At 41.1% G+C, this 24,185-nt stretch overlaps 1 protein-coding gene across 1 annotated transcript; it reads right to left on the bottom strand.

Moving 5' to 3' along the window:
* Window positions 1-54: 54 nt before the first annotated feature.
* On the bottom strand, window positions 55-22,235 carry itga3b (integrin, alpha 3b). Its single transcript, XM_026351150.1, has 26 exons — window positions 21,818-22,235; window positions 11,245-11,372; window positions 10,060-10,142; window positions 9,242-9,491; window positions 8,951-9,049; window positions 8,633-8,837; window positions 7,884-8,077; window positions 7,520-7,608; window positions 7,282-7,418; window positions 7,096-7,182; window positions 6,935-7,002; window positions 6,638-6,783; window positions 6,381-6,527; window positions 6,174-6,274; window positions 5,683-5,851; window positions 5,356-5,430; window positions 5,180-5,259; window positions 4,898-4,975; window positions 4,680-4,782; window positions 4,177-4,344; window positions 3,164-3,292; window positions 2,857-2,970; window positions 2,625-2,723; window positions 2,409-2,534; window positions 2,058-2,214; window positions 55-1,697 (listed from the first exon to the last, which is right to left on the bottom strand). The coding sequence occupies exons 1-25, from the start codon at window positions 22,000-22,002 to the stop codon at window positions 2,104-2,106; spliced, it is 3,171 nt and encodes a 1,056-aa protein (XP_026206935.1). The 5' UTR covers window positions 22,003-22,235; the 3' UTR covers window positions 55-1,697; window positions 2,058-2,103.
* Window positions 22,236-24,185: the final 1,950 nt, after the last annotated feature.

Below are 24,185 nucleotides of genomic sequence, written 5' to 3'. Positions count from 1 at the left end.
ACAATATAGAAAACAGAGTAGCAGTTGTTGCACTTGAACTGCAAAGCTTGTTAAAAACATTTTAATTACATATGTAAAAAAACTAAAACAAAAAAGCAAAAAAAAAAAAAAAAAAAAAACACCACAGAGTGTGTGCATTCAGTTCAGTCCTTCCCTCTTTACTCAGAGTCAATGGAGCCTCTGTAACACCCTTAGTCACAACATAGTACCTTTAGGCTCTCAAGTAACACAGACCACAGTGGCAATGAAACATTTAGTCCTATCAGAGACTGTTAACTGTTACCTTGGTCCAGTTTGTCTGCAGGTTGACCTCAATGGAGGCCAAAATGGCTTAGAAACAATCCAATCTAATACAATGACCATCTAGTACAAAAATACAAAGAGTAGGGACTATGAAACAAGGCCAATGAATTCATTCAAACAGTCAATACAGCATAATATCACTATGTACAATTTATAATGCATCTATCTATGCTAGAGCTTAAAGTTGCCAGACATATAATCATGCATTAACTAATCCAGTGTTCCGACTCCCTGTATGTGACATCTGTAAAGATATCCACATTGTTTATTTACTACAACACAAGACAGTGTAATAAATAATAATCAAGGGTACACCCATGATCTCACCAACAAATATTGACTAATTCTACAAACGAGAAGCTATTGCTTTCCAACATGTCGACTGGATGACTTGCTGTGGGCGATAAAAACACGTCTGGCTGGGCTATAATGTATCTTTTCTGTACCTCTCTGTATTTATTCCCTGAAATCAGGAAAATAATATTTCTCTGTCTTGCAAAATACAGTCATCTTCTACATATAAGGCCAAAGTCGCCTACTGCATTTGAGATGCTAGTCTGTACTGCTCACCAGACTCTGACGTCGACATTCAAATACAGATACTTGTTCACTAATAATAGAGTAGATGCTGGTCAACATATTTTAGGTGCAGTTGGAAAAGGACCTCCAGAATAGCTGATGTAGGTTTTAAACCTATAAATAGCCTACACCCACTGACCACAAAGAGATGCTTGGGTGCAGGGCAGGAAGGCCATACTGTATACAGTACAGCATACAGTCACAGGGAAAATCAATAGACTCATTCCTCTGATTAGAGAGGCAAGCAGACATTGTGTAAATAAACATGATGAATGACCAGCAATGGCGCTCAGAGGATTCAGATAGAAAAAAAAGAAAAAAATTAAAATCTAAATGCAAATAACTAAAGTCATTAGACAAAAACCTGCAATGTAAAAAAAAAAGTTTACTCTTGGTGCAAACCCGATTCCAACACTGCATTCAACAAAAATATAAACAAATTACAATCTCTGAAACAAAAATGTTCAGTATATTGCACTGTTGATGAAATCTACAAAAAAAAATAAATAAAAAAAAATAAATGTACTATCCACAGGTGGTCCATGAACTGGAAAGTCCATGTGGCTCGAACAAGCTCATTGTTCTTTGTTTGGCTCATGTCAATGAGCAGTATGACGCTGAGTGGTACAGACTTCAAAGTAAAGGCCTCAGTAGTAGTAATGCTGCATCTCTGTCCAGTTAGTGATCCAGTACTTCTTCTGGGGCTCCTCAGGCTGAAATCCCAGGTTGAACTCGTAGCGCTCAGCCTTGCAAATTTTCACTCCCTGGTATTTTGGCATTATTCGGTAGTAGATGGCTCGGTTGAAGAATCCAAGCTGGTGGGAGAGATAGAGAAAGAGGTTACTGAAGTGGACAGACTTAAATGGCAAGAGAGCTGGGATTATTAATGAGGCCGCAAGAGTAATATTGAGGATTCAGAATCAGAAGGACATCAGGTTAGGTAACGGAGAGATCCACAATAACCTAATGAATAAAGATGAGAGGTGTTGAGTAGTGCAAACATGATAAAAGAGGTCAGCAGTGCAAGGCACAGCCTGGAAGGGAAATAGAAGAACTGTTAGTTACAGAAACTACAAGAAGTGACAGAAAGGTTGAAGCTGAATCACACCCCAAGCGCAGAGCTGTGATTAATACAGTAGTATCTAGAGAACATCCAACTGAAGGGGTGTTTTTACCCAAAAGCCCCACTGGTGAGTGCTGTAGGGGGACCCATGGGGGCCCTCAGTAGTCCTCAATCATTCTCTCTGTCTCAGAGGGCTGGATCTTCATCTCAGCCTTCTGGGACTTGGCCTCATACATCTCTCTCCTGCTGGCCCTCCGGAAGAAGCCACACTGGGGGTGGAGGAGGAGGACAGGGCATGGGAGGGGGGTAAGTGAAAGGTTAAACTAATGACTCAATGTGGTAGTAATATATTGTTGTCAGGTGAATGGGTCAGCAGCTATCATCTAATCCAGAAAAGATGAGTCAATGAATGGTACATGTAGAAGAATACAACAGTGTGATCGTTGCAGATTTGCAGTCTCACCTTCCACAGTATAATAATAATTATTCCCAGTAGTAGAATCCCTGCTACAACTGCAGAGATGATGATCCACAGTGGCAGCTCATAGGGTGTCTCCACTCCCACCACTGGTCCTATTTCTACTGTGAACTACAAGAAATATGGGAAGAGTTAAGTAAAATCATCAAAACCATCACCAGTGTCGTCACCACCATCATCATCATCGTCATCATCACGCACCATGGTGGTCTGACTGTCCATCTTGATGGTTGGTTTATCCGTAATGAGCTTCAGTGTGGCATGGCCTCTGACCATAACCCTCAGTGCATCAGCATAGTCCTGCAGACAGACAAGCACATTTTTACAAAGAAGGTTGTAGGTGTGGTGAAGTAACAACCTCAGACCAGAGTTTTCCACCAGTTTCAATCAGTACAAGGTCTCTAGACAGTGTGTGTGCAGTTGGTAAGCTGACCTCTAATATTGTGCTGTTCCACAAACGTGACCGGACATAAATCTTGGCTGAATTTGTCATGTTGAGCAGTGGGCAGGTAAACGTCACGCATTTCGCTGTCCCCGTGGAGCATTCCTTTTATGTGAGAAGAGAAAGGAGCACAAGAAAAACACGAGAACAAACCTGAATTATACCAATTTGCTTTTGCAGATGTTTTAGGAAGTTGAACAAAGACTTCATAGGCTTTAGCGAAAAAATAAAAACCTTATACTCTATACCTTTCAAAAAACATAAAGCACAAGAGCGCAGAGGGAGATCCATTACTTACCAAATTGTATTCTTTTCGTGAAGAGAGGAGCTTAATTGCTGCTTTCGGCACAATATCGGGCGGGGTCATTTCATGACCATCATCCACCACGACCTGCCGCTTTCTACGCTTGGATCTGCCCTCAGACAACTGGAAGACAAAAGGAGGAAAAGGGAATGGAGGAAGCAGCGGAGACATTACATCACAGGGTTAGTTGTAATTACTGGTTCTGATAAAGACATTACCAAATTCCTCTCAGAATAGCATTGTCATTCTCACTGTCTATTCAGGCTCTGTGAGGTTTGTATGTGGCGACATGTTTTTTTCCATAATGTATTTCTGAACAGCTGTGGTTTGGAACTGAGACCATTTTCGCACCACTTTTCTACCACTGACATTTACTCATGCTGCTTAGTTCACACTGATGTCAGAAAGAATTTCCGCACATGTAACAAGTCTGTGCCAGTGGTCAGTATCTGCTCTACTTTAAAGCTCCCAGACAGTAGGAACCCGGCCACCTCAGTGTCAATTATCAAGTATGTTCTTGTACAGACAGACCAGTTTATTGAAAATAAAACAACACAACAAAGGTAGAGTACTGTAACTATCACATTGCTCTATAACAACATTTCATTCAGTCCTCCCTGGAGAAACTAATTTCATGGAGGTGTCTGATTATTTGGAACGATGGGGTCCAAGGGGATTGTATGCTGTTGCACTTCTAAAACATTGTCCTATCCAAGAATGCCTAACACACAGCTTACCAGAGCTGCTGCTGACAGACTGCTCATGCAGACAGACACAGTGTTACTTTCTAAATGTAAATTCTGTGCACACAGGTGAGTGATGGGTCTTCTATGTATACAGTACAAGAAGAGCTCAAATGTCTGGGATACTGTATGACATTTGCAGAAGTCAACTAGCAACTATAACGAAGAGGTCAGAGAGGCAGTCTGAGATTTCATACAACAGGTGAAAAAAGAAATGATGGCTCAGGTGTCTAGGCTACACCAAAGTCGAAGAAAGAGGCTTACAGTTAGGTTGTTGACAACTCCTCCGGGGTTACAGTCCATCTCTGATTCCCCCTTAACGACAATCTTTGTCAGGTACAGCAGCCACTTGCCATTTGCTACCTCAAAGGGCCAGTCAAACTCCACTGCCAGGGTCCCCAAGTCTCCCAAGGGCTGTTTATTCATGTCCACCTAGTGGAGAAAAATGTAGGACAGCAACAGAAAACTTCAGTAGAAAAAAAGAACTTCAGTAGAGATCAAACCAATAGTGTGAAATAACAGTCAGAGCTCGAGTGTGACTTTGTAACTCCTAAATAGTATCCACCCCTGCTCATGCTTTCACCACAAACCATGGCTCACATAACAGTCCTTTCCCCACGCAATATTAAACCTCTGAGGTGGTGGAAAGTGATGGCTTTAAAGGCAGGGTGGGGATGAGGGAAAACGTGGGTGAGCAGCACCCATATTGTAGATGCAGTACACAGTCGTGGAGGTCTGATTTAGACTAAGAGGTCAAGGTGACTCACATTGAAGGTAAACTCCACCAGACTTCCCACGTCACTGGTTTTTACCATGGCTGACTCGCCCATCACTGTCCCGCTGAACTGTGTTTGCACAAGCCCATTCTCTCTGGACAGGGTGAGATATAGAAACGTTTACACACCATGCAAGTTAAATCTGACATGGGACATAATGTGATGTGTATATACTGTACATCAACAAGTTATTAGCTAACAAGACTTACACAGAGAAGGTGGGGGCGATTATGCTTTCAATGAGCAGGGCCACAGATACGGGCTTCAGGTCACTCTGTTCACTAAGACTGAAGAAACGACCATTATTACAACATTATGCACTAATAGTTTAGTGGTAGAAGTGAAAATGTACATTTTGTAAAGTTTAAAACTATGATTACAAAATTCTGTGCTGTTTCATCAAAACCAGAATCAGGACATAAACAAATATGGACTTAAATCAAAACTAGCTTTTAATCTGATTTATTCATCTAGCAGTCTCTATCACTTACGTGGACAGAAGCAGTTGGCACTTAATCTCTTGTGTATACAGGTTTATCCCTGTTGTTTCAAACTTTATGGCAAATGACACCTGTTAACAAACAATGAGAGTAAAAACAAAGCGTCACAAACCATCTCAGCAGTGGAAAAATGTCTACGTTTATGAGAGAGAGCAAAGCACACCCACCTTGTCATTGGCTCTAACTGGATTCCCCACATCACAAATCACTGTGCTGTCAGGAGTGCATTGTACCTCATGGTCCTGAAAACATATTCAGCCTATTAAAATGATGTACTATGAAACTGAGAATTTAGCAGACTGGAGATTTCTATGCAAGTGCATCCAGTACAGTGTACTCTTGTATGAATAACCTCTAAATGAGACTACTTTTGTACCTTAATGACAAACAAAAGGAACGGTGTAATACAGTTAATAAAGAGTTTAAGACTTATCAAAGGCGAAGGATTAGAAATTGACATTTCTCAGTCATCTGCTGCCATCTAGTGGACATACCCCAAATCTGACGCCAGAATATGTCAGAGCATCAGGGACGGTGATGTTGAGCATGGCCTGGTGGGCATCCTCAGCCAGCTTACCCCCAGACGGGAAGTTAGTCACTTCCACCATCAGCTTTATTATCTTAATGTCGTTGTTGAACTGAAGCACCTGGAATTCGCCTTGCCTAGACATATGGAGCACATGTATTATTTCATAATAAACATTTTCTTGTTTAAAGCCACCATATATTGACATTAAAGCAACAGTTCAGTGGGAGAAATTTGATACTAGGAGAACGTGTGAGAAAGTGTTTCCCAAATGTATGCTAAACCAGCTACGGAGAGAAGCCTCATATGCCTCATATACAGTTATAAAAGTTGTATTAATCTTCTTATCAAACTGCTGGCAACAAAGTGATTAAATGTATTTTGCAAATTATTGTATCATTCCTTTAAATGTCCTGTATTGTGTGACATCCTTTAAAATTCTTATCAGGTGTACTTTACCTGGGGTAGGGTTTTTCCTGTTTCTCATCGGCAAACTTGGCTGTCACCTGCAAGTTACTGGAACATTTGTTGTCTGAGCCACATTCCTTCTGAAAGTTAATCTGCATGAAATTGAACAAACATTACATAGAGCTTTACATGAGGGCTGTCATACGTTCTTGTGCCTCTCTAACTATTTAAAAATGTAGTCTATGAAGTGCACCGCACCTCAGTTCTTTGCGTGAGCTTCTGCCCCGAGCTCAGAATTGGGAAGGAGTCCAGGTTTTGGAGGGTCTGTCTGGATTTAGCTTTTGGTTCCTCCAAGGCCATGCTGAGATTAAAAACCACCGGTTCCAGTTTGTCCCTCACAGGCGTCTGTTGATTCACACAAGAATTTAATGCTAGACTAAATAACAACACGATTATCACCAACGACTATTTAAATACATTCATTCAAACGTCCATCATCATTATGGAAAGCGTACCACAACACCCAGCTCTAGAGTATCACATGTGTATTTGGAAGATGGCAGGCTCAGGAAGCCAGTATAGGTGGCAGCGTTATTGTTCTGGAAATGAACTCGAGGGCCTCTTAGCCTTCCCACGTCAGCGTTCACAGTGTACTTCACAGCTTTACAAAGTGGAAACACATACAGCAAATTACTGAACACTGTAAAGAATTTAAAGGATCTGTAAGCAACTATTGAGCTGGTATCTCCACATTTATACATTTATAGAGTTATAGATATTATTACTAATTTAGGGAAATGAAGAATGCTTACTGATATTTCTTTTAAAGTCTTTGTTTCCGTTGCTTAGAGTGAAAGACATGCAGAGAGTCACTGTAATGCTGTGAAACACAAAAAGATGTTAGCAAATCTTTGAAAAGACAAAATAAACAAGCCAAAGATTCATGATTAGATATTTTGAGGCCACATCTCACCATGGTGTATTTTCAGGGCACTGGTTAGGGTCCACAATCTTAGGCTTGACAGTAAAGTCATTGGTTAAATGGACGACCGGGCGAGCTCTGGAAACAGATATATTTCAATGCGGACATGGATTTTCTTAACAAGGCACACAATATTTTTTACATGTTTTTTCCTTTTAACCTATTTCTTATTTCTACCTGAGCAGGGCAATGCGGTCATCCAGAGAACCAACCAAGATGTCAGGGTAACTGTTGTCATCCATGTCCATCCCTCCATTGATGGAGTAGCCAAAAGTTCGGAATCCATTTTCATCCACTGATTTACCCTCAATTACCTGTAGAAGGCAAACAATTGAGCATCAGAGGTTAACCCAAGAAATGTGGGCTCTTTCAGGATATGTCGGAAATGTATTCTTTGTACAAAGTCATTTGTCACCTGACTGGGCTCCACCGAGATTCCCTTTTTACTTCCCATCCATATGTAAACCTTCCCTGTCTCATGAAATGGAGCTCCCACTGCGAAATCTACAGAAATGAACATTGGAGTAAAACATCTCATGGAAACTGCTCAACATACTCTATGGTTCATGTATAGAATATATTATGCCTGTAGGTGGCAGCACAGCTCGAAATAATGACTCATTAATTGCAAATGGTGGTAAATTTGTATAGTTTTAAAACTGCATAACCAGAAATACGGTCCTGCTGGGAGAATTGCTTAGAAACACTGCACATTAGTAGTATCTGGCAATGACATGCAGTTAGTTTTGATGCTGAGTTTTGATCTTTTGTAGTTATACCCTGGAATCCATCTTGGTTGACATCACCAATGGCAGCAACTGCAAAGCCGAATCCAGAGCCAGATGGACCCTTCAGAACCACAGAGGCTGTGTCCTGGAAGAGTCCATTTTCATTCATAAAGATATAAACTGCTCCTCCCTGATCCTTCATGCGGTCAAAGTAAAACGGGGCACCCACGATCAGGTCATTCCAGCTGGAAAAGGCAAATGAAACATCTAAATAAATGCTTAAATATGCCAATACATGCATCCTCAAATGACCAAACAACTACTAACATTACAGTTTTATGTATTCTTTCAAATCCAACAAAGTCTACATATACACATTTTGAAACATTGTGTCATGATGAGATCTTATCTGAGCGGTCTTTTATCATGTCAGCTCATAGAGTATATCAATGTCATGCAATAGCTGCATAACTTGTGATATCACAGTTGTGAAACATTTAAACAAGAGGCACCTTAGGTCTTAAAGGGTACAGTTTCAGAAAATCCATGAAATCATGCAAATATAACACTTGGATTTGGAATTTTAAGCAGCCTTTGCTAAAAATATAACATTAGGTATAAAGACAGATTATTTTTAGAAGCAATGTGAATGTGAAATTCCCATCAGGAAAATCTTAGAAAACCATGGTAACATATTATTCAAGTACATTGCAGAGGACAAAACAAGTAACTATGTCCCCCTCTAAGAAACGGCTGAACATAATTTATATATATAATCTATGTAGTGTGCAGAGACGCACTTGTCATTGTTGAGGTCGGTGACAGCCAGGCTGCTCCCAAAGTAGGAGCCCAGCTGTTCCCCAAGGATACTGTGCACGGGGTTGATGGTGCTCGCCATCTTTGTCCCCAACACCACAGCGCCCTTGGACTCATTTCTGGGGGACCCTGTCACCACTGTGTAGTCGTCACGGCTCAACAGCTTCTTCGCTTCAAGAACTGAATAACCTGTAGTTGAAAGCGTCATAGATTCACTGTTAAACTGTTGGCTTAAGTAATGGAAGCACATTTATTTTCAATGCAGTTCCCATTTTACAATTTGTACAGTACAGCATATTTACCCATGTAGCTGAATCGTCCGCTGAGCTGGCCAAAGTCCTGATCTACAGAGTCCCAGGCATTTCCTGGTTCTGGATTTCTCCAGGTTATGTGAACATTTCCTTTGAAAAAGAAACATCAGACAACAAATCAGCTTTCTGCACAAAGGACAGGTTCCCCAGACAGAGAACACTCTGACTAGCAGTAGTAGGCAGCCTTGAATGTGTTTAATCCCCGTCTGTAGAACCTGCCCATTATTTCCAAGTAAAGTAATAAAACACATTAATTTTTCACATTGACTCTTCAGTGTCCACCTTGCCACAAGTAGCTGCCTGTGGAGCCAACGTAGACGTCTGTGTCTGTCATGCCGCCAGAGATGCCTGCGTTGCACAAGCCTTCAAACTCCATGTCAAAGTTGGGGTTGCAGACTTCATAACTGTAAGTCTGCCAGTCATCAGAAGGGTCATAGGTCAGATCATTACTCCTGACGTAGCACTTCCCTATCATTCTGCGCTGCTCCTCTGTGCCACTTTGGGTGATCTTCACATAGCGATGCCCGCATGCCTGCACAACAGAGAAGAGTGTAAAATAAACATAAAATACACTTGTAAAATATACAATCTTTAAAGCAAGACACATTCTTATAAAACTGAAACCAGTCCAAATAAGATTACAGATATTTTTAATAGTAACAGTGCAAGTAGTATCAGGCAGTCATGGAATTTGATATTTGTCATTTGTGATATTAAAAGTTAGATTGGAAAATAGTCAAACCCTTGCAGAATATGTGCAGTTTCTAAAACTATGCCAAGTACATTATTTACCGTATAAACATAAACTAAAGCACCAAATATTGTCAAAAGTGAAAAAAGAGAAAGTGAAAGTATTAGGTTGCGCCTAATAATTTCACTAATTACTAATAATTAATGGTTGGAATCATAACTGCTAATTTGTAAAACGCTTAAAAGTCTTAACGTTTCCTGTTTGCTAAAGATTACAAGCACAACGCTATAAATAAAATATTATAAATAAATATTTTATATATTATATTTAAATATTTTAATCTCATTTCCTTGTACACGTCACCTGTGGCACTAACACTGACACTAATGAAGTATAGAGGTCATCTCACCAGCACACGTCCATCCTGCAGGTCCCTCTGACTGGCCACTGTAACACCCAGCCACATGCCCTCCACCATCTCAGATGGATTTGCTGTTGATGTGTCATATGGGTTGGGGTCAGAAGTGGAAATGACACTAGTTTTTGCATCAAAACCTCTTAATCACGTGTTAATTCCATACTATATTTTAACCAATTAAACCAGATTACAAATCTCATTTTATAGAAGAAAAGTCATTCATTAAATTATAGTTATCACACCTACAGGGAAACAAACCCAAAAAATAAAGCTTCATTCAGTCTGCTTCATGCCCTGACAGACATTAACCACAAAAATCCACTGTGACTACAGGCGCTGCAACCCAAAAATTAAAAGTGACGAGGAATCCTTTTATTATGCTTGTTACCTTCAGCCTCTGGGCAGCCAGAGCTAAGTCTATTAGTTAACAACCTTCAATTTAGAAAGGATGCGCTTTCAGAGTTTCATATCCTGGAGCTCATCACGTAGGTGCCACAAATTATACTGAATGCCATGGGACATATCAGGGATTAGACACACAGATTGTTTGACATACTCGCTCCGTCCTTAGTGAATAAAGAAAGAAGCTAGCTGATTATCCCTTCTAGGTTTATATTTGCAGTTCTTCACTCAGGGGAAACAGGGAAATCCTCTATATTACCTGTGTGTATTAAATAGGAAGTACGACTCAGACGACGAAAACAGTTGTTTTTGGTGACTTTTCTTTTTTTAAAGCGTGAATTACAAACGGAGGGAACGCAAACAGACACACATACTGTTAAATGTTTGGGGCGGCAATAACTGATTCTATGACTTTTCATCTAGCTCCACCATATGGCCACAGTTCAGCACCTGTTCAGTAGTTTTTCCACTGTTTTGTGACAAATACCTGAAAAACAAATGGCATTCCTGTGGGCCTTATGGCCTTATCTGTACTTTTTCTTTAGTGCTGCTTACATGGCTCCAGTCTTTCAGTCATGTTTACACATCAGTTCCTTCCAGACTCCCCTTCGTCTTACAGTCTAGTGTAGCCGAGTGAAAACGTAGACTGCTCAGGAAATTAATAATTAAGTGTACCTGTACTGAAACCCAGTCCTAATACTGCAACAGTGGATTCCTCTGTTAAATACCAAAACAACTAGTCACATCTGAGAGAGAGTTGTGCATCATGCTTACTTGTGGTGATCAGGTCCATTCTGGAGCAGTCAGCGGAGTCTAAGGTGATGGGACAGGAGTAGACTGCACCAGTTTCATTGACATTTTTTAGAGACTGGGCTTTCTCTTTGGGTGCTCCTGTAAGAAGCCTGAACACACACAGACAGAAAGAAAGAAAAGGGGGAGACAGATAAAGATAACTACCATTAGATTATATCAGAGCGCTGGCATGGTGTTAAACAAAACAACATAGAGACAGTAGCAGCCACATAAAAAAGGTAGACGATTGAAAGATAACCCCGCTAGTCTAAACACAAAGAAAGTGTCCTGTAGGTTAAAGTTCTACTGCAAAAACTAGGAAAAACTACAAATTGTGCAAGATTTTTTTTTTTTTTATTAAAAAAAATTACATGTTTCAGATTCACTTTTGACAACTGAAAACATTTAAACATTTAAGAAATGTGGTTTGTTTGTGCAGTTTAATTCACAAGGAGAAGTGTTTTTGCTTGTGATAATTTTGTCATACTGTATTTTTCAGTTTTGTTGTCTATTGTAAAAACTGCTCAGGCTGCTAAATAATCGTAGCTACTGCCTTACATCAGGATCAAAAGTGGAAAACCCATTCTCACTCATATGTTATATTGGGCATTTAGTCTTTTTTATTATTCATTTTTGAGTTGTTGTTCATCGTAAATTTAATAATATTCCAGTGTTATGTGCAGTTCTCTTGTGATATTGTTGTATTTTGTGATATGTGAACTTTGTTTTCCTACCCAGGGATTACAGATAAAACCTGGCCTAGGACTGCCCTTAGTCCTTCTCAAATAAGCAAATGAATTATGAAAATAACAAAACACATTTGCATAAAATGTGTATGAAGAATGAGACAGTTCACGGGACGTGTGAATTAAAAGTGGAAAGAGCAGTGCAGCCATGACCCATAACATGTCTGGGCACCACACACACACACACATACATACACACACACACACTCCCTACATCAGCACCGTTTACTTTGAAGTGCAGGGATTACCCACATCTCACTACAAGGCTTTGTGTTGGGACACAGTATTTACTGTCAGCACAAGATTTATTAGCTCCACTTTGTAGGCGGAAGGTGTTTCCAGTGTGACACATTGCCTGGCGCACTATGTGAGAAATGAAAGTATATACAGTAGTAGCACGGATGCTGAATATTATTCTTTTCTTTTATACCTCCTGAAAATGCTCATGCCTTTCTGGTTCAATGCTGACATTTTACCAGCAGTGGTGAATAGTGGAAAATGGGCAATGGGGTGTCTAGTGGTTAGTCACAGTTTTGGGTATATTAACCACTACAGTAGGGGAGATGTAGGGGTGACTTAAAGAAAACACCTTTAAAGTGAGGCTTTCACATGAATGCCCGTCATGAGTCAACCTACACTGTTCCAACTTGAAGACACATCCACATCATTTTTTCTGTTCTGAATCACGATGTCGACTAGTTGTTGACTAGGCTAAACATGAGAAATATTGCTTATATTTTGTAAACTCTTGTTCATGCTGAGCCATGCCTGGTTGAACGTGACTCACAGATTATGTGGTGAATTTTCACTCTATACAAAAACAGTGTACCAGGCTCTGCCGCTCCACCACAACTTTCTGTGTTTATCCACACCCTTGCATAGACCAAATGCCCCCATACACACACGCAACATTATCATGAGATCATCTGAAGAGCCCACAGGAAAATATTTCCGCTTGATGTGTCACCTGAGCATGAACAGAAATCCGTCGTGTGAGTTAGATATTGCTGCTCACCTTCGATAGATTGACATTTTTAATTAACTTATTACCAAAACTTCATCATCATCGTCACCTATGATTTGACAAACTCCCTAATCTTAGTTCAGGAAATGTGGCATATGTTTTACACTTATCTAGTGTTACTGCAACCAGCTTGAAAAATAATTTGTACTAAATCACATTGTGTCTCTGTGTCTGATGCTTTGAAAACAGACATCCTCAAGTCATGTCTGCACTGCTTGCAACAGAAAGGTCAATCATCCCTTCTTTTTGCTCCCAGATGGACATTATCAGCAGTTAATCAATTATTTTGCAGGAGTGATGACAACCAGGAAGAGTTAAGATGGCCTCTGAGGGCCATCAGCTTCCAGTCAGCCAGGAGCAACAGGGCCTCGGTTCAGGTAATCATTCAGTAATGCAGATGACAACTGGGATTCCTCAGAGGTTTGTAGTAGTAAGTGTAACTCACAGATTTGTCGAAAACAACAGCCACAGAGTCCCTGAGTATGCAGAGACTCTGCCTGTAATCTACACTTTATTGGCCTAGACGTGTTTCTGCAGAGTGTATAGGCACAAGAGCAGGTTCATATATGTTTTCCACTTATACAACTGGCTTCATGGCCACCTGATGTGTTTTTCACACTGTGGCTTACAAGGTTAACCAGATCAAAGAATAAACACTCAGAGCACAGTTAGTGTGAACTTTGCTCACAATAACTAGATATTGTGAAGACATGGGGCACGGAGGCCTGTACTAATCCCACGTGTTACAGGGTAGCTTAGGTAACCTTGGCTCACAGAGTAGGTTTTGCAGCAAACCAAAGTTCAGCCCAGCGTTGTGAACACACTCACTGTCATCTCATCGTCTCAGCAGGGCCGTGTGGGTCACCTTTGTTTGTTGTGAAAATTCAACACTGCAGACTGATGCCATGTGGCTCGACGTACAGCTTCATGACTGAGCTGTTGTAGTTTCATCCTGTTCAGCTGGTGAAAAAAAAGTAACACCTTAGTTAAAGGAATAGTTTGACATCCTCCTGAATGCACCCACTTGCCATGTTGGATTTCAGATTTATCAACTCATGTTTACATGAAATGATTTGAAGAAGAACTTCACTCTTCTCAACTCATACATGAAAATGAGTTGCGTTAGTAAGCGGCTGACTCAGCCGGGACTACACACCTCATATCCTGTCCTGTCCCAACTGCAACAATGCATGCTCTCCCCCCTATCTCCCTCCCTGCTCATCACCTCCTCATAAACAGGCTGTCAAAGGCCCAGGGAAAGGAAAGGGGAGCACCCAGCAGCTGCATTCCTACTTTGACGACATGTTGAAATTCGCCCCCTTTATGATTCGAATGGCTGGCTAAATCAAACATTTACCAAACACGCCCAGCTAAGATGAGCGCGCCTACTTTCATGGCATCTGCAGATAGAAAATCCTGGAACAAGGGAGTGAGAAGGCCCACTGTATATTTATATCTGTGGCATTTAGTAAAACAAACAGAGGCCAGCTTATCTGGTCATCAGCATGCCAAGTAAGCTTCTGACTGAACCGAGAACACTGGAGTCGGATGAGGGAGTGGCCAGAGAAGAGGGCAAAGGGTGATCGCTCCTTTGCTCAGAGACTTGCTCAGAACACACTACAAGGTCTTCTCAGTTTGGTAAACAGACATCTGTCTAAAGGACACTCACACAACACATGTAGTTGTCTTGTAGTTGCCATAATTTCCCACCCCCCACCTGACTTAGAATAACACCACCAGCAATGAAATCTGGCTTCATTGAAGATGACTAAACCTTTTTGCGTGACATTTTCTTTCTCTCTCTAAAAAGGCTTTCGCAAGCTAAACAAGAACAGACAGTGCCTGACAGTTTACAGAGAACCAAACTAAAGTCTCACCTAGGCTACATTTATCATCATCTGGACCAAGTCTGAACAGGACTGTGATGAGACACATGATAAACGTAGGTGTATAACTGGTGAAACGAATTTTCATCCTGCTGGCCCCAAAAAATGTTAAATATCAAGTGATTTAAATATTTAAAAATGGGTATGTGAGAAAGAATGGGTGACAAAATAACAAATGTGTAAACAAGTACTGAGAGTAAGACAATGAGAAATTGATTTTTGTTGAGCACATACAAGTATGCAAGCACAAGTATTAACTGGGAGTGTGTTTGAGTATGTCCACCTCGTGACTGATGTGATTGATCACCACCCCAGATAAGCCTTAGGGCAACCTGTTTGTCACAGGGTGCGGCTGTTGCCCTTAGGGCAAAGGAAAAGAACAAATCTTGAGCAGCATAATACATAACCTCAGGGCCTGTATTTGAAATACAGATGGTAATAAGATATTTAATACAAGAGACAAGACGTTTCAAAATCAAATGATTACATTAGTTTCAACAAGTGTTGCTCCTGATCATGTGATGAATTTGTGCCACATCCACATGGTGTAAATGTTAAAACAACAGTTATACGAACCCGTCCCAGCCAACACAGAGGTACTGTAGCTGTTGTGGTAACAAGGTTATGTTAAGTTTTAGCAATATGGAGGAGGCAATGCTTAACTGCATGAATAATCAGGCTGTGTAAAATCGTAACTGACCTTGCTTTACCTTAGTGGTATCACTGTTATAATACGAACCAAAATGAGTTATCTCTCTGTAATTAGTTTGTTAGAGTATAATATAAATGAAACATATCTGTAGCACACAGCGGGTTGCCAAATGACCAAACAAGTACAAGTGCGGGCAAGCAACAAGTGCACCGAATGCTACTAATCCCCACTTCTGATCCTAAATCCATTAACAAACACCCACCAATATACAGACAAACACAAATTCACCTACACTCTTTCCTCTGTATTATTAAGGAGGGTATAAAGCTGTTGCACTACAGGCAACTCATATTGATTTCACGGAAACGTTGCTATTTAGACCCACTAAGCCAATAAATGGAGATAATATTGAATGGGGCGACTCAATTTGCAGATTGAATTAAGCACAGGGACAAGATGAGAGCAGGACTGAGACCTTTTTATGCACTCCTAATGATGTAAAGACTTTGCTGGTTAGTATGGTAGACGTGGCGTATTACAGTGTGTTGTCCACTGTGACTGTGCTGATGGCAGGCGACATGGATGTGAGTGTTTCTATATTTCTAAAACTGCTAGAACGGTGACCTCGCTATGGTTTCACTGTGTTACACAAACTCTGATAAAGCCGCTTCATTGTAATTCAGGAAACAGTCAAACAAAGCGGTGGGCGCGGGTGAACACACACATTTTTATCAGACTATTCATAGTTCCACAGCACATCTAGTTACGAACACACTACGCGCTTTCATGAACATTAACAAATGAGTCGCGTTTGGACAAACAGTGATGCATTGACCTGCTGCAAGGAGAAAAATGTGTTGGTCACTCAGACTTGACCTCACAGCTGAAGACTTCTACAGTTCATGTTTGTAGTATTAATAAGGATATCATGAATGTATCATTACAGCAACAGGAACCATATGAATGACAATGATATGATCTTATCACCACTGTAGGACTTAACTTAAAGTCTAAACCAAGAAATTATCACCCATCCAACACAACAACATCCAACCACAAATGTTAATTCCTACAACACAATCCCTATTATATATATAAAATATATAATATGGGTGTATATTTTTGACAACTTAAACATTGAAGCACACTGTGCATAGAAATTAAAAAATAAAAAACGGGAACCAAAACGGTGGCATTATTGTAATAAATGGTAATTTAGAGGATGAAGTGCATACATTAAATGAGGAAATTGAATGAAACTATATAAAATGTCAACATGTTAGACAACATGAAACATTAATCTACACCTGTGCTCCACACACACACACACATAAACACACACCAGTCTAACAGGGTATCTCAGCTGGACAAACATCCTGTTTGAAGCCCACCAACTGCCACTGGTGAAATAGCAACAAGAGAGCACACTCATCTGTGTGGACAAATTACACGTAGCAGGTCATAATAAATGAACTCCCTTTCTATTAGCAATGAAACCTTCACTCGAAGAGGGAGGTTATACTAGTTTCCACCGATGCTGCAGATGTAAGCACAGCGCTGCTACACACGATAAACATGCCCATACAAATATCTTATATACCACACTGACAGAAAAAAAATATTTCCTTTTGTTTATCAGTGACCCTAAACCACACCAGCACACGTCCTCTGAAAACTCACACCATGCAGACACAGCAGAATTCTCAAGACACTCTCAGTATCAGTATTTACATTAAGGTTTTGGCAAACTCGAAGTTACAGGTGAACTACCTCACCGCTAGAACGGAGCAGAAAGTGACACTGTTAGGATGCCTACACGTGTTGCCAAGTTTTCACTCAGCGATTACTCAGCTTATATAAAAGTAGTGCAGGTGTGTATATGAAACATCTGTTTTACCTGCTGGGACTTTCAACCAGGGCCACAGAAGCAAACTGAATGTTTGTCTCCCTCTATCACGAATGGAATTCTATAATTTAGTAAGTCGTGAAATAATATGTTGCAACTAGTTTTGTAACAGCAGTTATTTTCACAGACAGACAAAGTATTGTAGCCTGCAGTTTTTCTACATCTTGTTATTGGCTGTTTCACGGCATTTGTAAAATGGTGGTAGAAATTGGGGCAGGGGTTGCGCACAGTTTTCTTTTAGGATAGAAACAGTTTTCACTGCAGGTATTTCTAATGTAAGTCCAACCACAGAGAATCTCCTCTGTGGAGATTAGCAGGAGGTCTGAGGTCCCAGTGGGATCCATTTCAGCATGTTATTAGAGGCTGTCATTCATTCTGCCACTCTACAAAATGCAACCCATGCCATTACCAATTGATTGGATACGGGCAATAAACACCATGGAGATTAGGGCCAGTCACCATGGACAAACCTGAACTTAACTTATGAAAATAGTGTGTTTTAATTAATACTGAGATGGTGTTGGAAACAATCTCAGCAGTGAAAAACTCCACACATTCAATATGACTTGAACTTGACCGTTAAATATTATCAGAGATACCTGCTACCATTTTTAGATAGGACTGCATTTACATAGGGTTGAATAAACCATTTGTGAAGGCTTCATGGTAGCTCTCTAAAAAACATGTCTGCAGTTATAATTTGCTGATCAGATGCTTCATTTAACATTTGCACTGCTTCCTTTTGATAGGGACACACGGGTAACAACATTTGGCTGGCTCTCGTCTCATGTATGAAGAGCTAATGCACAACAAAAGATTCTTATCTGAAAGTGTTTCACTGAGCACTGACACCGGCGCTCTGCTAGACCTACTTTAGAGACAATGACGACTGGCGTTTCTATGAGGAGGAATGCTGGATCACAGCCAAGTTGCACATGCCCACCTGCATCATTTACATCGGCCTGTGCTGCAGAAGGTAAAGTAGCATAATGCATTAGGTCATTGAGAGCAATTCGCCAATCAAAAAAATCAGCGTTTGAGTCTTTGTGGCTGTTTTCCAGAGAATGCAGAATGTCAGTAAGTCCAACAAGAGAGTGACTCTTGGTGTTTTGTCTACACTGATTATGTGCAGTCACAGTCCTGCTGTAAACTCAGAGGCTCGCAGACAAAACTGTGCTGTTTGCCACAACTTGGTGCCAGTGGAATCAAATGGGACTCAAAGGACTGAAAGGAGTTTTTAGGAGTATCTCTTTAAAGTCTTTCCAGGGCTCTAAATCCTGTCTTTAAGAGACAAAACCCGAAATTTAAACTAAGATGACCGCCAGACCATCCTCATCTGGTGTTTTCACTCTGCTTCAGAGATCAGGTGTTTTAGGTGCCTTGCTGCTTGTTTCTAGTAACCGTACTGTAGGTTTACTAGTTGAATCTGCACCTCACAGCAGAAAGGGGAAAACCACAGCAAATTAAATGTCAGACTTTCGTGGCCTTGGGCTAAACTCAGAGACACAGAGATGAGCTGGAAAAACAAAGGCAGGTCAACTCTAATTAAACAGTCATCAGTCAGAGGATTTCAATTTTTTCCACTTTTACTCAGCTCATCGACGTTTCCATCAATAAAATGCCAAAAATCCGTGTTTGCTACAGAATAATTTCAAATTTGGACTGAATTTTGGAGGAACTCTAGTGATCCCCTCTACTGTTGTCCCCAGAACATCCTTTTCTCACTCCTGTCTTGTCTCAACCTGAAACCTGGCAGGTTGCGACTGTGCGCAGAAGTGCAATACATTCCAGGCATACCATGGGGTCAGGGGACTGGAAGAGCCAATGGGTGGCCAGCTGACTGCCCAGTCCCCCCCTCCCTGCTCCAACAGAGAACAAAAAAAAAGCCCTCTCTGGAAAAAAAAATCTCTCTGGGACCTTAGATGAGTGATTCAAAGAGGAGGGAGGGGGGTACTGAGATGAATACCCTTGTACAAATTGGCCTCAGGTAGATTATTAGGGTGCAGCCCTTCCCCAACAATGCTGATCTACTAATTGGCAATGCAATGCTCTTAATTCAAAATACATTTTTAAAATGGCTTCAGCCAAGCTAAGATACACTGCTCGATTCAGTCTAATTGGGTAATAGCTTCCATCTTCAGAGGTTAGGGGAAAATCTCCACTGTGCTCACTTTATATTAGAACAGGGAGTGGAAACCCTTTGTCTTGATTTGACTTGCACAAAGAACAGACATTTTGAACACTGTACATGTCGCGACTGGTTTATAGGTTGAGTTTAGCATTTCTCACATATTCACACTCCAGTAATGAAGGAGCAGTGGTTGCAGTGAGACAGATCAGGGGCCACAAAAGAAGCCAGACAACGTAGAGGAAACAGACAGGACTGTAAAACCAGTCCAGCTCAAACACAGGACATTGTTGTGTGTCTTTACAGAATCACACAATATGCAGGTCTCAGTAGTGAAAGATAGTGTTTAGTGAGCATCGGTGGCTCTGTGGATCACACGCTTAAGCTGGTAGAGAGGACAAAAAAACATGCTATAATTTCCAAATCACATTCAGGAAGAACAAAGAAACTAGAAGGAATCCTCAAACTGAGGAGGAAAGATTAGGGTTGACTTTTTGATCATCACTTCCTCAGATTCAGAAACTGCTCATAACACATCCAGAATGTATTAATAATCACAGCACATGTGTAATCAATGGCCGACATCACTGGTATTGTTCTTTGCTTTAGCAGCTTGTCTTTTTTGAGAAATACACATTTCCCCTTTCTCAAAGATGCAAAGAGAAGCTAAGCCAGCTGCTGGATATAGCTTCATATATATACAGTATATATTTAACAGAGATGAGAGTGGTGTCCTCATCTAACTCCTGTCAATAAAGTAATCAAGCACATTTTACAAAATGTTAAACCATTTCTTAATACTAAATCAAGAGGCACGTTTAAAGTAGCTTTATATTCCAGGAATCCTCAATTATCAAATCAACGGCCGCAACCCTGCTTAGTCTATTGAAAAGGTTTAAAGGATCTGGTACATGTGCATCCGTGCATCTTTTTCACGTGGTCAGCTCATATCAGTGTTAAAAATATTCACTACTATCAAAATCTGTTTTAAACTGGGTAGTTATAGTTGTGATAACTTAACAAAGCAGAGTGATGAGACTTTCTACAGCCTTGTTGTCCCTGTAGGCTTCCAGTCCCATTACCATGGCCATTTGCCTCCTTCTTGGGTTGCAGTCTGTGGACAGTGACTCCATCCCTCGAGGGATACGGCCAAGATGGCACATCGATCGTGTCAGCTGGACACTACAATCCCATCTGTTAACTGGGGAAATCTCTGTAATGAACATCAGTCCAGTACTTCACAGAGATCAGTCTGATAAAACGTACATTCAAACCAACTTCACTGGCGAATGCACATAGGAAGGAACTGGTTTGCAAATCTTCCTACGTTGCTCTTCAAAGCAGAACACAGATAACAGCAAGTTACGTGATCATACATGCAAAGAGGATGGGGGGGGGGGGGGGGGGGGGGGGGGCACTCTAACTGGCTGTTTGAAATGCTGCACTTCACAAGAATACAGTTTGGGGATCATCAGCTATTTGTACAACAAAAGTGATCAGTTATTTATAAATTATCTTAAACATGAGCAGTCATGTCTGGGTAATAACAACCCAGCAGGATGACAGAGCAGTGAGGATGTTTGTAGGGAAATACAAACTCACTTGTGTCTGAATGTTAAAGCAAACATGTTTAAAAAAAGGTCATCTCCTATATGTTCATACCTCAGATGACCGTCTGGAGTATTACATGAGCGCTCTCCTACATACATGCGCTCAGGTAACAACTTCCGCAAGTCCAATTACAAGGCTTTCCCTGCTGTCCACCTCCTTCACGAACGGGTTGCAAAAAGGGGTATAAAACACCTGTTCACTGGTGCTTTCTGACAAACAAAAATGGTCTCCGTCTGCATGGATGTGCAGTGATTTAAACCGCTCCGCGATCTAACAGGTGGTTGGAGAGGAAGCGTTTTCGGAGGAGACTCAAACACATCACAAACATTTAACAAGTCAGCGCAGTTAACAAGTGGGCCTAAAGTGCAGCTAATAAACAGGAGACAGGTGATTAAAACTGCACATAAAGCCTCCACAGGTTCATCGCGGCTTTTGCGCAGTCACTGGGCACAATACGCGTCTGTGAGCCGGATAAAATGGTCGGTTTTCATTTCGCTTCCTACACTAAAGCAGGTGCGCAGTCTGTGCGCGGACATTATTTGAAGCCCTACATGAGAAAAGAGGTAGAGTATGTTCTTTGACATGCCCAGCCGACAACTTACAGGTATTTCTTGGTGCCTCTCGATCCCCCGGTCAGTTGATGCATAGCTACTGAGAATCCAAAGAAGCTCCCTTTGGTTTGTCCCTCTTTGATCACTGGAAATCGTTCGTCTATGTTAAATCCGCTGCAGGTTTGCGTCCTGTGGCACACAACTAAAACGACGCAGATGAACAGCTTTGGAGACATGTTGAGGTTGCTCTTCCCTCCCAGGTGTAGCAGACTTCCGCCGCAGACCCACAGTGAGCTCCAACAGGTAAAGCGGCTGCTGCTGCTTCACGGAGACCTGCGCGTCACCGGACGTCCCCCCTCGCAATCACTGCGCTGACGGTCATAGGTGTCTGTGTCTGTGTCTGCTTCCCTCTTTGTGCCGCCCTCCCCTGCTCTCTGCGTCTTACTCTCTGCCTCCACAGTCCACCGAGTAGAAGCAAGTGCACGGCAGCAGTCACACATGGTGGAGTGTGGTTAGCAGTGTGAAACTGCAGTCTCTCGCTTTCCCCCCTCCCTGTTTCTGTTTCTCTTCCACACACGCACATTTTTTCTTTCCATTAGTGTAACTAAGTACATTTACTTTAAGTACACTTACTACTTAAGTACTGTCAGAAGTGCCTGTTTTACTATTTTCCATTTATATTAACAGCATTAGTTGTTAGGTTTAGATTCTCTCATCAATAAGGTAGAGCTGCCTTTCTCTTGATCTCTCTTTAAAACGCAAATAAACCCCATTATTAAAAAATCTGTAGTCCTAGTTTAGTTTTATAAGCATGAAAAAACATAACACCTGAGAGTTGAACACATTTGATGCGCTTGTAATTTGGAAGAAACATTGATGCAGTAATAGAGAGTGTGAATGGCCTTTTAATGAAATGATTTATTATTATTCTTTCAAGTTTTAATTACTTCAGTTTGCTCAGGGCAGGCTTCTTTTTGTGTAGGAGGGTGTAATGGGAGTCTAGGGCTAATAAGCACATGGCCCGCCCTCACATGAGCACTCTTGTGACAGCCACTGGTTGCCGTGGTCCACTGCCTATCACTCAAAGGTCTGGCTTCCAATCTGCAGTTTATTAAACTCTTAATCCCCCCAGAGAGCTCACAGAACAGATCAGAGATTTGTTTAAAACATAGTTTCCTTTTCATGAATCCCCCCTGCGTCTCCCTTTCCCCTTTTTTCTTGCTTTTGACCCTCCTGGTGTCAAGAGAGCAGCTGCAGCTTCATACTCTCCCTGTTTGCCTGTATCTCCTCAGCAATGTGTGATATTTCTTCATGTCTGCTTTATTGGATTACTTCTAGCTAAAATCTGGTATCGCTGACCTCCTCTAATTGATGAGCTGAGCTCCCGCTCTCCTCACTCTCTAGCAGTTTCTCTCACCCAGAAGTAACCTCTCCTCCTTTCCCATTGAAATAATGCCCAATGGGGAAAGTAGTTCACTGTGCACATTCCACAAGCCTACTGCAAAAACAAGGTATTTTGTTGAGGTTTTGATATTATTGGTTCCATTTTGCTCAGGTATTACTATTTTAATATTGTAGGCTGTGTTGTTAAAGGAGTTTATACAATATGTGCACATACACAGTTATGAACAACTACTATATCTAACTACATGTCATTTTGTAAGCATATAATGTGTGACTTCCTTTTTCCAGCCAGAAAACAAGAAGTATGCTGATAACAAATCAGAGGAAACACATCATCAGCACGGTAAAGTACATATATAATTATATGTATTGCATAGTGGACTGTAATAGGCATACAACTTGGTTCCCACTTTATTTCTGTCTGTTACTCACACAATACTTTTAGCTGAAGCAAACTTGTGCACATCAGGCCAGTGTATATATATAATATCTTGTTGTGGCCTTGTCGTGCAGCGCTGACACTGAGCAGATCCATGTGATCATAATGTCCTGAGAGAGACATTAGCGCAGAGGAATTTAGAGCAAACCAAGCCGCAATTTGACCTTCTCCCTTACTTTGAAAAACTCTCACATATTTTGCAAAAAGGCTCCGTAGCACCTGATACCTAACTCCTCTAGGTGTTAGACACACCCTTTTAAAATCTGAAAAGTGCCATCCTGTAAAAGTGGCAGACGATACTGACAGACTGTATTCTTTTGTATTGGCACTAAAAGAGACAATACTCTTGCACGTGATGTATAATTGCATTGTTATGACTATGGTTATGTCTATATTCATACTAAAGTTGGATGGTTTGTATCTTATGATGTTTGTATGAGAGCACTTCACTCTTTTTGCAGCAGCTCAAAAAGAAGCACATGGGAAAAGAGCTTTGGCCTTTAAATGTGTATTCCCCAGTCCAAACTGTAAGCCAACACCGGTCAATGGGAGTCACAGAGACAAAGACCCGAATGC

The sequence above is a fragment of the Anabas testudineus genome, chromosome 19, assembly GCF_900324465.2.
Source record: "Anabas testudineus chromosome 19, fAnaTes1.2, whole genome shotgun sequence".
Classification (NCBI taxonomy): Eukaryota; Metazoa; Chordata; class Actinopteri; order Anabantiformes; family Anabantidae; genus Anabas; species Anabas testudineus.
Note: the sequence above shows the minus strand (reverse complement) of the source record. Positions and strands in the feature narration are given on the sequence as shown.

What these genes read in the sequence shown, in the direction of transcription:
- itga3b (XM_026351150.1), bottom strand. Translation starts at nt 22,002, where the DNA reads ATGTCTCCAAAGCTGTTCATCTGCGTCGTTTTAGTTGTGTGCCACAGG. An exon ending in CAGGAAAAACCCTACCCCAG is followed by an intron (nt 5,852 to 6,173) that starts GTAAAGTACACC and finishes CCATATGTCTAG; the next exon opens with GCAAGGCGAATTCCAGGTGC. An exon ending in TGCCAACTGCTTCTGTCCAC is followed by an intron (nt 4,976 to 5,179) that starts GTAAGTGATAGA and finishes TCGTTTCTTCAG; the next exon opens with TCTTAGTGAACAGAGTGACC.